The following is a 17,100-nucleotide window of genomic DNA, read 5'->3' as shown; positions in this document are numbered from 1 at the left end:
ATCTTAAAGATTCCTAAATGCATCTACTTTCGGAAGGCCAAATAAAGGGATTTTGCTTTTGCCTAGATACACACAGCATCTCACTGACATGGCTGCTTCAACACTAACTGCAATTACTGAAACCACGCCTTCTTTCTTTGAGTGGACATTTGGGCGGCATTACACAAATATTTCCACATAGTGACATAGACATGTAGGGGCTTGTTTGAATGAGATGTTTTGGGGGGGCGTGGCAGAGTCTTAACTTTGATACAGAATATTGCTATGGATTTGAGACTTTAGTCTTTGCAACTTTACAGATCTTCTCCATGCACCAAGAGCTTGTAACACTTGCTCCATGCACCAAGAGCTTGTAATCCAAAGAGAAAGGAAAATTTTTAATTGCATCATATGACCCCTTTAATTGACTTATTTCATCCTTATTTGCAATTGTATTATATTATTCATCATTCTTTCCACCAAAATAAACCCACCTAAACTTTTCACTCTTTCCTCATAATTATAATATTTTTGCTACTTTAAAAAAATGCATATGTGTATATTTTATATAGGCCTAGTCCTTTTTGTAAATCTAAAACTATGAAAATTATGTATAAAAAATACGAATTAGTACATGTTTTCAAATCAAGTTATATAAAGAAAAAGAAAATTACACACACTTCCAGTCAGGATGTAATGAAATATAAAGTACACATAATAAGATACATTGACATTACCCTATAGAACCCCCTGTGTTGTATTTTATGCATATAATTTTATCCTAAAGTTAACAATTGCTTTAACGATTGTAATTTTTCAAGCGCAACACAAGGTCTGTTTTACACACGAACCTATGCAGTTTGTCGGGGTGAGGGTAGGGTGAATATCTGAGGCTAGAGAAAGCTTGAGGAGGCGGAGTTTCTCCTCCAGTTCTCTCCGCTTTCTGCTCGAACACACAAGTTTGTGGAAAGATTTTAAAGTGTGCAGTTGAGCGAATCGCTATGCATTTGGTGAGACAATGAATTTAAAACACGCCGTTTCTTTATTTCAAGTCGAATGATCCCATTGCTCTGATCTTAAAATGAGGACGACCCTTTTAAACGGACTAGTCTTTCTTTTTGTCGGACTCGCACAAGGGGGTAAGTAGTTCAAACTGCTCAAGTATGGCTGATTTGAAGCATGTAAAGAAGGACATTTCAGCATTCACATTTGTGTGTGTAACATCTAAGTTGGGGGATTCAGCAAAAGCAAGTGGACGATTTATGAGTTTCACCAAACATCACGTTTCTATGTGGTTTTATGCACTTGAGAACAGTATAGACAAAAGCCTGTTTCTTATGGCTGTGTTCTCTGCAAGGAAAATATGAGTTATTGTCATTGTAGCTGTTTGTGCATTAACTGACATTGATACAAACAAATGTACGTTTAAAGTTGGCTATTCAATATCCAAATCATGTTCAATGCCAGTGTTGCGTGCCAATGCGCCCCCCCCCCCCCGCCCCAAAATAATAATAATAATAATGTGACATTGGTTTATTGTATACTTAATATAACTTTCATGATTGCACAGATTTGTGGCTCGCAGAGATTACATATTCAACTGCTTGCCAAGTGTCAGGTCACAGAAAACAGCCTTTTAGTTATTTATAACAATTAAATGCAGTGATTCACCAACATTAAAGCGTGCACTATGGCATTGTATTAGCCAGTATGTTTATTCAAGTGACAAAGGTTTTTTTTTGTTTTTTTTTTATAAAAACTTAGCAAAACTCTGCAAAAATTCATAGAACTATCTAGCATTATTTAAAGAGTTGAATGTTTATCAGCAAACACCTGTAATTACATGAATATTTGAATATTATTGTAATATTAGTGTAATGTTCTACATTGTGTTTTATTACTGCACCAGTTGCTCAGTGTTGAGCTTCACAATAGTGACTCCACTGAATTATCAAGATGTCAGACGTGGGTTTATTTTGGAAGCGCAGTGTCCAGACTTATAAAATCTCCAGGATGTCAGATGTAGGACCTCTTTGTGTGATAAAAGAAACTAAAGATAGCATGGCATTCTTGTTTTCTCCTCTCTTACTGTCATTTCAGGTTTGACATCAAAACATCCTTTATATTTACTGCTGATCAGTACTTTTGATAAAAGGCTTGGTTTTGAAATTGCCCTTTTGCCTTTTGTTAGACCAGTATGGGAAAGTATGATACATACATTCATTGTTGCATATTAAAGTTTAATGTAATCACATAGTCCACGATTGTGTTTCCACAATTTTATAAGGCTTCTTGTGTCAACTATGCAAAGTTCAGTGAATCACATTGCTTCACTGAAATTTGCATGGTGCCTTAAGCATTGTAAACAAAGAATTTAAAAACAAAAACATGTTCATTAAAACAGGACATTTTATTTATGCAGTTATGCATCACAAATGAGTAATGGCACTCGCATAGTTTGACAGAATTACACTAGTAAACATCAGTGTGTCATTTCAGTCCTAAAGTAGAAGTGTTCAGTTCCCATACAAATTGAGTGGTGTAAATACTACAGTGACACTTGTAGAGAGAGGTAGATGAGAGTGTAGAACACATTAGTGTAGATTAAAGGGTGATGTGGTGTGGCTGGGTTAGAAAACAGCTGCGTCCAGGCCTCCATCAATGGACAGCAGGGCAAAGACAATGTGGCTATGTCAGAGTCTTTTATGTTGAGAACAGGGTGCTGTCAGGGCAGAGCATGCCAGCACATGCACATGGGTATCACAGTGCTTCGCTGGCGCCATCCAGCTTGTCCTGTAAAGTGTTGTTGTTTTTATTCATTCGGTCACTTTTATTTAATGTCTGTGTCAAAATCAAAATGAAACTTTTAAGGGTAAGCAAACAGAGAAATTATAAAATTTTCATCAGTTACTCACCCTTATGTTATTCCAAACCGGTACTTTCTTTACACAGAATGAGATATTCTGAAGAACATATAAATGTTTTTTGTCCATGGATACGTCAAGGGGGTCCACTACAATGCTGGACCCCGTTAACTTTCATTGTATAGACCAAAAAAACAAAAAAAACAAAAATTAACAGAAAACAGAAAACCATGCTGGTTTGGAATAAGAGTGAATAATAACATTTTTAATAGTAATAATCTCCTTTCTCATAAATCAATTAATTTATTACCCATTAAAAAGTGTAACTAAAAAGTTAACAGTTTAATTCACAAAAATATTAATTAGGCAAAGAATGAATGCGCATTCAGAAATAAAAACCAAAACAAGCATCATGGGTAATATTCTCTTATGTGCAGCTTCATTCTATGGTGATGGATTTGTGCAGTTAAAAGGGACAGAGACGTCTAGCCGTAACACACTGCACATTCGTTTCCGCACCTCCAGCCTGAATGGCCTGCTTTTCCTGGCTGCAGGGCAGAATGATTTCCTGCTGCTTGAGATGAATGCTGGCAGACTGCAGGTGAGTCACGTGTTGCTATTTCACCCTCAGCAATGTTTAGATCTACCCCAACAAAACTACATGTGGAAACATGTCAATTCCATTGAGACTTGAAAAGAATCTGATTAGAAAAAAAAGTGATAATAAAGATTGACAAGCATTTTGTGTTGAGACAAAAACTCTACACATGGAATATCCTCTTCAGATAAAATGGAGTGGTGAATTTTATTCTATGGTCTAGCTATGATACTGTCTGAGACTCTTCTGCTTCTCCACCTTTCTTTAAGGTATACATTACAAACCTGATGATTGCACTGACTTGGCTGAAGAATGTGAGCTTAGTTGACATTGTGGGAGAAGTAGTTACTCCCACAATCCAGTTCAAAAACTTTCCCGAAATGGACTTTTACATTTAACATAGGATTCTTTTTATAAAGGTTATCTTTAGGCTACAACAGAACTGATTGTGCTGAACATTGAAGTCCGATTTGCTTGTAATTGAAAATATCTTTGAACTCTCACATTTATCTGAGGTCATTAAATTGTGATTTTCTATCCTTTGGCTGTGACCCTCTTTGAGTACATCACCGATTATAATTGCTTTCAGTTGAGAAAAAGCTAGAAATATCCAGCAAGCCAGGTCAAGGTTTTCTTAACTGTTTGATGTAAAGACACTTAACATTTTATGTTAAGAGTAAAACACATTGGCTGTAGACCGATGCTATTTATTACACTTTTCAACGTGGAAGAGAATTTCATGAATATAAATTGCCAGTTTTCATACACATTTTCTTAGCAATTCAAATAATTTATTGCGGTTATTTCAGACATTTGTTAGTATAACTCAGGGGTTTTTAAACTTCCTGATGCTATATTACCCAGTACCCACAGATATATCTCCTAGCGCCGTATTATATTTTTCTCCATTTGCACTGTAAATAGGTTATAATTGCATTATAGCAACATCATTTATAACAACAATATTTTGTTTCAAAAATTAAATAATAGGCATTTATATTGTCACAGTATTAAACCCAAAGTGAATTAAGATTATCTGTGAAATTTTTACTTTATTTTATTTATATATATGTTTTTAAAAATAATGACAGTATCGCGTTGCGTCTGTCGTCATGGAATGACGTATAACGTCATTACCAATCAAAACGCACGTTTATTTAAATGCAATGTGTGGGCTTTTTACACCAATCTCACAGTATTTCCTACATATTTTACTAGGTGGCTTATTCGTTCGAATGACCACATCTAACCCCACCCCTAAACCTAACCCTCACAGAAATCATGCTAAATTATGATTTATTGAGCATATACATTTTCGTGCACATCCGTTCCCTGGGATCGAACCCATGATAGCATGATTACCTATCAATGTATAGCGCAATAATCTACCAACTGAGCTACACGAAACGCAAATCAGAGTGCAAATAAAAGAGTACAAAACATTAATATGAAAACGACCTTTTGCCAATAGGGGCGCAATTGTAGTATACGCTCTGATGGGTCGTATTTCAGGGATTTGGACAAACGACCTATACGGGCGTATTGGTTGGAGGACAGGTTGGTTTTTATTTATTCCATTTTATTAACTGTTTACTTTAATGTTGTATCTATTAAACTACCATAAAGAGTGTTTTTCAATTTAGATATATTTGAAAAGAATTTGGTCCCCGGTTATGTCTAGATTATTTATTAATATATATATATATATATATATAAATCTGTGTGTTTTTATGTATAGGATTGTGTAAGGACAGTTTTTATTTTACATTGTTCCTGTCATTCACAGGTAAAGTTGGATCTGGGATCTGGAGAGCAGATCCTTCTCTCAGACAGTGGAACCCAGTTGAATGATCTGGCCTGGCACACTGCAGAGTTTTTCCATGACATTTACAATGTCACGTTGACTGTGGACAACCATTCCAAGACCAGCCTGCGAATGCCAGGTCCAGAGAGAGAGCTGCACATCAATGACGGCCTGTATGTTGGTGGTACTGGAGGATTGGATCAGGCATATCTGTCCAGAGATCTCAATGGTTTCCGTGGTTGCCTCGATGAAGTAATATTTAATCAGCACAACCTCCTTTCATCGCTAAGGTCCTACTCAGGGTTCAAGAATGTCTATGAGGTTTCCCTAGGATGCAGCCCTCAGTTTTTTGCCAATGAAGCTGACCCAATCAGTTTTTTCAGTTCACGGGCTTATATATCCCTTCCTCCTTGGACAGCACAACATGAGTGGGCTTTTGAATGCTCAATCCACACGTCAGCTGAAGAAGGGATCATCATGTACAATTCAGCTCGACAGGGAGATTTTGTCGCTCTAGAGATCCAGAAAGGTCTCCTTGTTGCAATGGTCGGTAAAGATGGAAGTAAAACAGAGCTACGTTCCCTCACCGTCATCAGTGACAACAAATGGTCCAACATTCAGCTCTTTTTCACACCAAAAAACCTCCAACTTACAGTAGATGGAGAAACCGTAAAGTCCATCATTAACTCTAGATCAAAAACCTTTTATCTGAAAGGTTCCCTTTTCCTGGGGGGAATCGATGACAGCACACGTTCTGAAGTCAGAAAAGTTGGCCTTTCCTCAGTAGCAGGGAAACGTATTAAAGGTGGCTCCTTTAAAGGATGCTTCAGAGACATTAAAATAAACAATGTCAAAATGGGTCTACCCAATGCTTTGGTAACCAAAGACGTCTCTGTTGGTTGTGAACCTGAAAAGGAGCTGGATATAAGCACCACAGTAAGCCCAACAAGCCTTCCCATAACCCTTGTTGACTCTGTCACTCTGCTGCCACCCACCGATGTATCCACCCTAGCCAAAGGTCTTGTCAAGAAGTACGGCCGCACTTTTTTACAGCTTAGGAATCTTGTTGTCCCAGAAGGTGGTCGGGGATCCTTGGATTCAAAGCATATTAAAGTAAACCTTGATTTCAAGAAGCTTGGCATCCGTCAATCTCAGATCATCTTTAGGATTGAAGAGCAGCCGGTGCATGGTCAGCTTAGGCTTGATGTAGACCAGGAGCAGGCTGAGCATACATTCAGCATGCTGGATTTGTGGCACGGCAGAGTGATGTACATCCATGGGGGATCTGAAGACCCACAGGACTTCTTCATGTTCTCTGTGTCCTCCAGTAGCAGAAAGGATGTGCCAGGCTATCTAAAGGGACACAAGTTGTACCGGTTTAATATCACTGTTACACCAACCAATGATGCCCCTGAGTTGAGTCTACCTGAGGGGAATCTGTTTACCCTTTTGGAAAACTCCAAGAAGAGGCTGACCACTGATGTACTGAAAGCCACTGACATTGACAGCAATTACACAGACCTCTTTTATTCTGTGTTAGGGAACCTTAATGCTGATGCAGGGTATTTAGAGAATGAAGACAATCCAGGTACACCAGTAACTTCCTTTTCCCATTCAGCTCTTGTAGACGGTAAGATGTATTATGTCCACACGGGTGTGAGGAACTCTAGGATTGTGTTGAGGGTCAGCGATGGTGAGAAGGTGAGCAACACAGTGGTTCTTAGAATCATGGCTGTGGGACTTGAGTACAAAATCTCCAATAACACAGGACTGGAAGTGATCCAAGGAGAGATGTTTCTTTTAAGTACCAAACAACTGGCCATCTGGACCAATGCATTAAAGCAGGTAGTGGAAATTCGGTACGATGTGATTGAGCCACCGAGATTTGGTGAGCTCCAGAGGATGCACTCAAGTGGAGAATGGAAGACTACCAATTCGTTTTCCCAAAGAGTTCTTGAAAAGGAGCGTTTGAGGTACCTCAGCACCTACCAGTCTATCCAAACAAGTAATAGTACAGACCACTTCAAGTGTAACGTAACTGTGGCCTCCAGAGCTACTGAAGAATTGGTGTTTCCCATAAAAGTAAAGTGGATAGAGTACACAATGAAGAACAATAAACCTATAGAGCTGGACAAAATTACGAGAGCTGTAATTGACTCAGAGCATCTGTATGTAGCAGTACACGGTGTACATTTGTCTGAGGATGAGCTTCGTTTTAGAATATTGACTTTACCAAAGAGGGGGATAATTGAAGTGAATAATGCCAAGCTGGATGTAAATTCCACATTTGGTCAAAAAGACATCACAGATATGAAAGTCCAATACCAACTAATGGAAAGATCATACGAGGACACCAATGATGAATTTGTTTTCCACATATTCTCAAAGCATGCACATTCAGCTAGACACATATTCAAAATCAATATTAAAGCAGATGTCAACAGCATTTTCATGACAAACAATGGGCTGTCACTTCTTGAAGGTGAAAGTAAACTCATCACAAAGGATGAATTGTTTGCTGAAACTCTAAGCAGTAAAGAAATGTACTACACAATCATAAAGACGCCTCACCATGGCAAGCTAATGCGAATCAACTTGTCCAACTCTACCAAAGACTTTGACAATATTATTTCCTTTACCAATCAAGACATTCATGAGGAGCGTATAATGTATGTTCATGATGACAGTGAAACAACTCTTGATAGTTTTACCTTCATAGCCTCAACAAGTCCAGGAACAAAGCTTTCTTTAACAGACAAGGACATTGGCTCCAAGGAAGGCATGTTTAACATTTTGATACAGCTGGTTAATGATGAGAAACCCATCCGCATTGTAGACAAAGTTTTCCATGTACTCAGAAATGGACAGAGGTTACTTACACTTGATGACCTGTGCTACCATGACGCAGATTCAGACTTCAGTGATGGGCAGCTTGTCTACACCCGACGTGGTATCCCAATGGGTGACTTGGTTCTTGCAAATGACACTTCACAAAAGCTGTACCAGTTTCGCCAAGAAGACTTGGAACAGAAACGAGTGCTGTTCATTCACCATGGGTTGAACTCTGGGCGTTTTGTTCTCTTTGTGTCAGATGGCAAGCACTATGTGTCCTCTCTGTTGGATATTAGTGCACAGGATGCTTATTTAAAAACTGGCAACAACACAGGCTTGTTGGTTCAGAAAGGGCAAGCCAAAACCCTTACTAATGCTAACTTTAGTGTAGAGACAAATCTTGACATCCGAAATGACAATGAAATATTATTCACAATCCAGGAGGCTCCGAAACATGGAGGGCTGTATTTAAAAGACAGCAAAATTGAGTCATTCACCCAGCATGACCTGAGGAATTGCTACTTGTCTTATCATCATGACAACAGTAAGAATCTGGCTGATGTTTTTACACTCCTGGTGAAAGCAAAGGACATTTGGCTTGATGTTAAAATACATGTGAAGGTGTACCTGGAAAGCCACCAGAGGCCACCAGTAGTTCTTCATAACAAAACCTTGCTGGTGGAGGAGGGAAAACCAGTTAAGATCGAGAGCAATAAACTTAAGGTAAATATGATCTTTTATTTAGCTACCTTTAGCATTATTTTGTTGGGGAAACTACTTTGAGACTGACCAAACTAGAAGCTTATCATAATTTGAAGTAGTTAAACATCATAACAATCTGAACAAACCGATGAACCATTTGAACAAACTGATTCATTAGATATAATGATTCACTTTTCCCCCCTCTGTACTATGTTTGGGACCATTTAGGATGAACTGATTGACCTGAATGAATCTGACTTCCTGACACCACGAGAGAAGCTAAATTCAGTCTAGCATACTTAAATACTATGATAATGTTATTTCCAATTAAGCCAGAGAAGCCATTTCACTGCTTCTTTTTGAAAAAACTAAAATGTAGTTACATTTGTAGCATCCCTACTTTTAGTTAATTGCTCCTCAACATTGAATGCAAGATTAAAAAATAAAATAGGGCCTACTATTTCTGTTTCTTTTCAGGTGACTCATGAGGCAAGTTCAGCTTCAGAAATAACCTTTACTGTCAAAGTTGCTCCATCTTATGGATATTTACGCCATTTTATTGAGGGTAAAGATCAGTATCAAGGAACAAAAGAGGACCCATTAGTGACCTTTTCCCAGCGGGATGTTAATGCTGGCAACATTCAGTATGTACAGGTGGCACCTGGCCAAGAGAGTGATTCGTTCACGTTGGAGGCCAGCAATGGAGTCACAGAGGTCAATGACATCATCATGTCTGTGGATATCATCCCACGCCTCATACCCATTGAGGTGTCCAATATCACTCTGAAGGAAGGGGCATCTAAAGCTCTCACAGAGGACGTTATCAGAGTAACCAACCCACATTTCTCAGGCCTTAATTTTGTGTACTACGTCTCAGAGGGTCCTCTGCATGGCCGCATTGAGAATTCACGTTTCAGAGGGATTCCCACAACCTACTTTACAAGGAAGCAGGTAAAGTTTTCCCCATAAAAAAAAAATGGAACATGGAAAGGCATGAGCAAATGACTCGAATGATTAGGTGTACTTTGTTTTGTATTTTATTTATATATAAGATTTTTTCTATGTATGTTTATATAGATATTTATAGTTTTTTATTCTTACTTGGCAGGTGGAACAGGAGTTTATTTATTATGTACATGACAACACAGAGACCTCAGAGGACCACTTCACTATCACAGCAAATGACACAGACCTGCGAAAACACAGTGCACCATGGACTATGTATGTCCAGATCACAGCCGTCAATGACGAGCCTCCAGTCATTACAGCCAACAGGGTTCTCAGGGTGAGATTACAATATACATAAATGGCTGCCCACTGCTCCGGGTGTGTGCTCACAGTGTGTGTGTGTGTGTTCACTGCTCTGTGTGTGTGCATTTCGGATGGGTTAAATGCAGAGCACAAATTCTGAGTATGGGTCACCATACTTGGCTGAATGTCACTTCACTTCACTTTCACTTCATATAAACTTGATGACTAGAGTCAGCTGATGTTCCAGTCTGAGAATGTTTTATGGAGTTTGTAAACACTGCAGAGGTCTGGAAAAAAGATGCTGGGATTTGTGTACTGTTTTAATATTTTATTGTCTATGTTCCCTTTGGTCTCCCATCAGTCACAGAAGAGTAGAGACGAGTACACAGTTGTTTCTGAGACCCATAAGGCCAAACTACTAGTTGTAGACATGTAAATTATTGGCTTCAACTTGAAGACAAGTCTAAAGTCACAGATCAAAGACCTGCATGCTTCAGATTCCTCAAGGCATTTCTGTTTCATGCTTTTTAAACTTTTCAGCTTGAAAGACACAGCAGGTTTTCCTTTGGCTTTAATTATTAATAATTAAAAAGGATTTAGCTTGTTGATCCTAAACACAAATATTTAAATATTTATAATACCGACAAGGTGGCTCACTACTACTTCTAAAATGCATATTTGCTCATTTGCTCAGTGATTACAGTCTGGTTTATTTATTTCAGTGCTTTGTATTCAGTTGCTCAACAGGGGTTTAGAGAAATATATAGAATGTGGTTCGAGGTACTGGTGTACACATGGATACAGAATCTTATCAGAGCAGATGGGCAACAAAATCCTTTTTTTTTTTTACACCCAGTGATTTCATTTGAGGTTTGCCTTTTTGAATGATCCATGATTAGTTTTTTTTTGTTCATGGTGAAAAAACTTTCTCACAGACAGAGATATTTCTATGTGTAGATAGGACTAGACATGCACAGACAATTGTTTTATGTATGCCAAGAAATATGTCCTGAGATTTCTAAAATATAATAAATTTTTATTATTTTTGGGTGTTTTTTTGAGTGTTTTTGGGTAAAGAAATGATTTGTAAGATATTTTGTACCCTGTCATTACTAACAATATTGTTTATTTTTTTCTGCTGGAAGACCGTTTCTCTTGATTCCTCTTTATACAATACTGTACCACTGTATATACATTTTGTATATTGTTGAACCCAAAATATATTCTTATGAGCCAGAGTCAGGATGTCTCCTTATGTGTGTTTTGTGCTGTTCTTTGGTATCAGATAAGGAGATCAGCATTCAAATAAGTTAAGAGTAGCTTATTTTCCCCAAACTGTGTTCAGCTGGAGTGAGATTCAATCAGTGGACCATGATATAAAATACAAACCTTTCCAGCACTTATCTGTGTCTCTTTATATGTTTGATTGTTTACTCAGGTGTGGGTGGACTCCATCACAGAGATCACCCCAGAGGATCTGAACGCAGAAGATGAGGACACACTTCCTGAACAGCTGGAGTACATTATTACCCAACCGAGCAATGGTCACCTGGCTCTAAAGACTGCCCCCAACAGGCCCATCATGAACTTTACTCAAGCTCACATTGACCAGCGGCAACTGCTTTTCGTACATAGTGGTGAGATATCATACACAGTCAACAATCTCACAAAACAATCATCTTAACAAGCCTCTGATCGTGCAACAGCATGTCATGTTTAACCACTAGATGCCAGTGTTGTGCATTAAATCACAGCAAACCACTCATTGTTCCTCCTACATTTGCTTCCCTTTTTAAGTGAAAATAGGTTTGAGTGCAACAGTGGCAAGGAATCATTAGTTTTTACCAAATATATTATAAAAAACAAAATGCTGTTTATTAACTGTTTATTATTTTTTATTTGTTTCATTCATTTATTTTTTACAACATTTCTACGTAAAATAAGTTGTGTGTAACGTGATATCGAAGTTGCAGTGCATTGTAAACCAAATTCCTGGAAATGAGAATGATTGCTCTCTTTTACTTCTCAGGGCCGATGGCAGGAGGCTTCAACTTCCAAGTAAACGATGGTGTGAACTTTGCTCCCAGGCAGATATTCAGTATTACAGCTCGCGCCCTGGTTCTTAATCTAGAGAAGGCTGGACCTCTTACGGTGTTTCCAGGTAATGCTGATTAACATGAGTGGATCTTCAGCTGTAACCTGGTATATTCTGCAACACACAGATTACCTACAAGGAAATATTAGATGTTATACAATAATCATTGTAGAGACAGCACTTTATATCTCAGTCCCCAAAAAAAAGTCTTTATATTGTATATGTAATCTTAGTTTGCTCATGTTCCAGAAAATATTATGCTCTCCATCTCTTTTTATGGAGGTAGAATAGCGTGTCATGTTACAGCAGTGAGGTCAGCATCTGGCTGCCTCGCTTGCCAAATCAGAGCCCCATATTGACTCCTCCTTTCCGCTCTGTATAAAGTCATCAATGCTGTCTCCACCCACTAAGTCTCTGTCTGAGCATCAAGTGTTTCATGGTTTCTTAATCTTAAAGCAACTGATCCATGTAATAACAAAACGACTTTAACTGTCCGGCTATAAAAAGCTCAGCGGAGAGCACTCACTGTAAAAAGCTATTAGACTACAGTCATTTTCTTAATTTTAGGAACACTTCGTCACATTTATGTAACATTTAAAACCAGAGCTAGAAAAATGGCTTTGTCTGAGAAAACAACAGCTGCTGCATCTTCTTTCAATTTTACAAATGGCTCTAGAAATACTTAACAGATAGCATCTGATAAAGTTTTTATCTGTTATGTTTAATTACGGATAAATGAACTAAATTTATTCGTTCCTGGAGTCTATTTTTCTTATGTCCCCTTTCCATCTAATGTTACTTTTTTATTTGACAGCTTTATTTCTAATTCATTTTTAACATGAGTAGGAACCTGGAACACTATTAAATAAACAATAACTGATAAATCAACAGAAAGTTTGACCATTATTCTGCCACTTTGTGTCCGTGTGTTTAACAAATGCTTCCTGTCAAGCTATTCTTGTGGCCTTTGTGCATAGAGAGTCACAAGGGCCTCGTTTCAAATAGTTAGATACATCAGAAAACTCTGAATACAGACATGATGACCTTCAGTTAAGGTCATGAAAGTAATCGGTAGAGTCTTTTAGCAAAATTCTTCCTGGCATATAGTTTGAAGTTCTTTTGAGTTCAGTCACTCTAAAGTCCTTCAACCTAAAAGTGATCTGAAACAGGATCTTGAAATACTTGCCTACCCTTAATCTTTGACTGTGTTTACACGTTTGAAGTAAATATAGCTTGCCAATTTGTCTGTGGTTGTTATTTATGCTTCAGATGCACTTCTATTAAACCTCACAGCAAAAAAGCTTAAAATTCACATTTCAAAGCACATGAGCTACTATACACCACCAGACAATGTTGTTTAGTCTGTACTAGACCATTGTGTTCTTTTGTCAGTTTTCACACACATTCCTATGGTGTGTTTTTTTCTAGGTTCCTTATCCTTGATTTCAAACAACATTCTTCAGGCCGTTACCAATGATGATACCGGCCTCTCAAACAGAACCGTTTATTTTACTGTGATCAATCCCCCCAAATTTGGAAAACTGGTCAGTTTGAAGGCAGATAAGACCACAACTGATATTTCATCCTTCACACAACAAATGGTGAGTGTTGCCAACTTCTTTTTCCCAAGTCAGTGCCATGAATATCAGAGTGCAGGGTAATGAATTATGGATTTACTTTTAACTATGAGCATGATCAGAGAGCCTGTCATGTTTTCAAGCTGAATGTAACATGTCCTAGTTAGCCAGCACAAATCGCTGCTAATGCCAAATTGCTGCTATTGATAATTCAAGCATACGATGACACCGTGTTGCTAAGCAGAAAGAGTAATATTAAGAATTAAAGGTGTCATTGCGGGAAATATATTTTTACAGTCATATGTAAGACTTTTTTGGGGGGCATGTGTTGTTTTTATCAGTGTTTTATTATTTCATGCTTTATATTTTAGTGACTCATGTAACTTGAATCATTACAGGTGGATGAGGGTGAAGTAGCATATCATCAAATTCATGGGACGTCTTTAGGATGGGCGGCACTAGACAAGTTGACATTTACTGTGTCCTCTCCACCTGCTACGCTTGAACCGCAGACGTTTGAAATTGACATTTCATACGAAAATATTGGACCTGAACAAAGTTCAGTGCTCTTCAAAAATAAAGGTACAGTATAAAAAATGTACAAAATAATTCATATTATTAAGTTTACAGTCAGTAATTTTTTATTAATAATAATAATAATATTGTGAAATTTTATTCAATTCTAATAACATTTCACAATATTACAGTTTTATTGTATTTTTGATAACTGTTTTCTGTTGTAATGTGTTTTAAAATTATATTTATTCCTTTATTTTAAAGTTGAATCTTCAGCTGTCATTATTACTCCAGTTTTCAGTGTCACATGATCCTTAAGAAGTCATTTTAATATGCCAGTTTAAATCTCAAGAAACATTTCGTATATATTTTGTGGAAACCATAATAAAAAAATATTTTCAAGATTTTTTAACATTTGCATATGTAGCTGTGAAATGAATATGTACTTTCATTATGATTAATGTTGAATAGACATGTGAAATCTTTAAAATGGTTGAGGATTTAAAAGGTAGTATTGTAAAAATAGCCAAATATACTTTAAATCTGTTATTCTTACAGAAAAGTCATGGCTTTTGTCAAATAAAATGTATTTCATTGTTTTTATATATATACAGGTGTGACGGTAACTGAAGGAGATAAAGTGCTAATCGACAAATCGATGCTGGATGCATCCAATCTCATGACGAAACAACCTGAATCCAAGCGAAGCTCTTATGAGGTTTGGTACCAGGTCACATCTCTTCCAAAGCATGGCACCATCGTCGTTGGGAAACGAAATCTTACAAAAGAGAAGCCCAATTTCTCTCAGTTCATCCTTAATAAGTATGGTATCACATACCATCACGACAACTCCGAGACCACCCATGACTATTTTGACTTTGATGTGTATTTAAACCTAAAGAGCAAACCACCAACCCACCCCCTAGATCCCTCAGATGTTGTGTCAGAATCATTCAACATCACTATAATCCCCATAAATGATCAACCACCTGTTTTGAAGACCAAAGCTCCCAGCCTCAAAGTCGTTCAGGGAGGCACCGTGGCTATCAGACCCAACCACTTAAGTGTGGTTGACTTGGACAACCCACCAAGTGAAATCCAGTACACAGTGATTAGCAAACCTAGCAATGGTTTCCTAGCCATTACAGAGCGCATGAACGAGTCGGTGGACTCCTTCTCCCAGGCTCAAATCAATAATGGAGAGGTTTTCTTCAGCCATGATGGCAGTCCATCATCTGGAGCGTTCTACTTTAGCGTCACCGATGGCCATCATCGTCCATTATATAAACTTTTCAATCTGGAAGTGGTAGAGATCACTGTTTCACTGGCTAACAACACAGAGGTGCTACTGGCCCAGGGACACACTTCTGTAACCATCACACGGTCACACCTGGCCGCAGTGACCAATGGTAAAAACACAACAGTGCACTATAAAATCACAGTACCACCAAAGTACGGTAAACTCTTACTAGACGATGAAGACGTCACTGTTTTCAATCAAGATGATCTCCAGGAGGAAAAGCTGAGGTACCACATGGTCAGCCTTAAGTCATCCCATGATAACTTTGAGTTTGCAGCCTTCACAACAGAAGCGAATCTAACTAACCAAGTAGTTAACCTTACTGTCAAACCCCTCATTAAGTACACAGAAGGGGTAACATTTGCTAACGGAGTTCGAATAAAGCTGAAGTCACATTTGCTGAATGTGTCTGAACTTGCTTTGTTGAGTGGTAGTGACCCGTTGTTTGAAATTACCTCACCTCCGGAAAACGGCAGGATTGTCCGGGCAATTGGCAGCAAGGGAAAGAAAGTCGAATCTGTGGGGTCTTTCACTTTTAGTGAACTACAGCAGGAGAAACTGGCCATTGAGTTGAAGGCGAACCTGACAGGTGTCCATGAAGTAAATGATTCTTTCAGATTCATTCTTAAAGCCAACAACGTCCAACCCGCAAATGGGATTTTCACTTTCAGCATTGTACCTCATGTTCCCACTCTGGAGATGTCAACAGTAATCCCAGTGACCACAATCAGGCCTGGTTTTCGTAACCAAACTGCTGCATTGAGCTTGTTTCCATCTTCAACATCTCCACCTGGGCAGCCGACACAACAGGTGACCAAATCTGGGTCAAGATTCAAAGGTCGCAACCGTTGGGGTAATTCAAACAGCATTGACATGGGTACTACTAACCTAAAACCAACCCATGGGGTGGAGGAGATTTATCCCATAAATAATACCCCGGTCAAAGTAGAGTCGGTTTCCCAGACGGGCTCTTCCTCAAACTCAATGATCATCCTTTTGCCTCTTCTTGCTCTTCTGCTGCTTGTCATCATTGTGGTTGTGTTGGTGCTGCTATTAAGACGGAACTGGAAGAAGAAACCAAAGTCTTTAAAGAGTACGTCAGGTGCTCTTGCTCAACCAGATCAGGACCAGCCACAGTGGACTCCAAGTGTCCCCGTCGTAACCGTCACTCCTCTTACTCCAAGAAATACTGGAAGTTCAGCCATAACCAGACTGCAAACCAGAAGTGAGAACTCGCCGTATGGCACCTCCGTGTCTCTGTGCTCTTTTGGAGACCTGGAGCCTGAAGTTTCACAGCTTTGCAGGACCACCAACCCCACTCTGCGAAACAATCAGTACTGGGTATGAACTTTGATCTTCAGATTCATCACTGTACTCTCTGAAACGTGACTGATTGAAACACTACTTTCAAGTTCTTAAGTCTCAATGACCTGCTTTTGTTTGATGTTTTGCAAAAGTTGTTCATGATCAATATTTTCCCATTAACCCAAAAACTAGGGAAGAAAACCATACAGCTGAAGATTTGGGCATTACTTCCCAATTATGAAATGCTAGGAAGTTCACTTAAAGGGATAGTTTACCC

At 38.4% G+C, this 17,100-nt stretch overlaps 1 protein-coding gene across 2 annotated transcripts; it reads left to right on the top strand.

Moving 5' to 3' along the window:
* Positions 1-910: 910 nt before the first annotated feature.
* On the top strand, positions 911-17,100 carry cspg4ba (chondroitin sulfate proteoglycan 4ba). 2 transcript variants are annotated; one of them, XM_059550347.1, is made up of 10 exons: positions 911-1,118; positions 3,281-3,444; positions 5,228-8,800; positions 9,257-9,730; positions 9,888-10,064; positions 11,469-11,667; positions 12,060-12,191; positions 13,554-13,726; positions 14,101-14,284; positions 14,833-17,100. In XM_059550347.1, exons 1-10 carry the CDS (start codon positions 1,061-1,063, stop codon positions 16,863-16,865), a joined length of 7,167 nt encoding a protein of 2,388 aa, XP_059406330.1. In that variant the 5' UTR covers positions 911-1,060; the 3' UTR covers positions 16,866-17,100. The 2 variants fall into 2 exon arrangements, with proteins under 2 accessions (XP_059406330.1, XP_059406331.1); XM_059550348.1 differs by lacking the exon at positions 3,281-3,444 and having other exon boundaries at positions 1,027-1,118.

The sequence above is a fragment of the Carassius carassius genome, chromosome 5 (genome assembly GCF_963082965.1).
Source record: "Carassius carassius chromosome 5, fCarCar2.1, whole genome shotgun sequence".
In the NCBI taxonomy this organism is placed as follows: domain Eukaryota; kingdom Metazoa; phylum Chordata; class Actinopteri; order Cypriniformes; family Cyprinidae; genus Carassius; species Carassius carassius.
The sequence above is the reverse complement of the archived record's forward strand: the minus strand, read 5'-3'. Positions and strand labels throughout refer to the sequence as shown.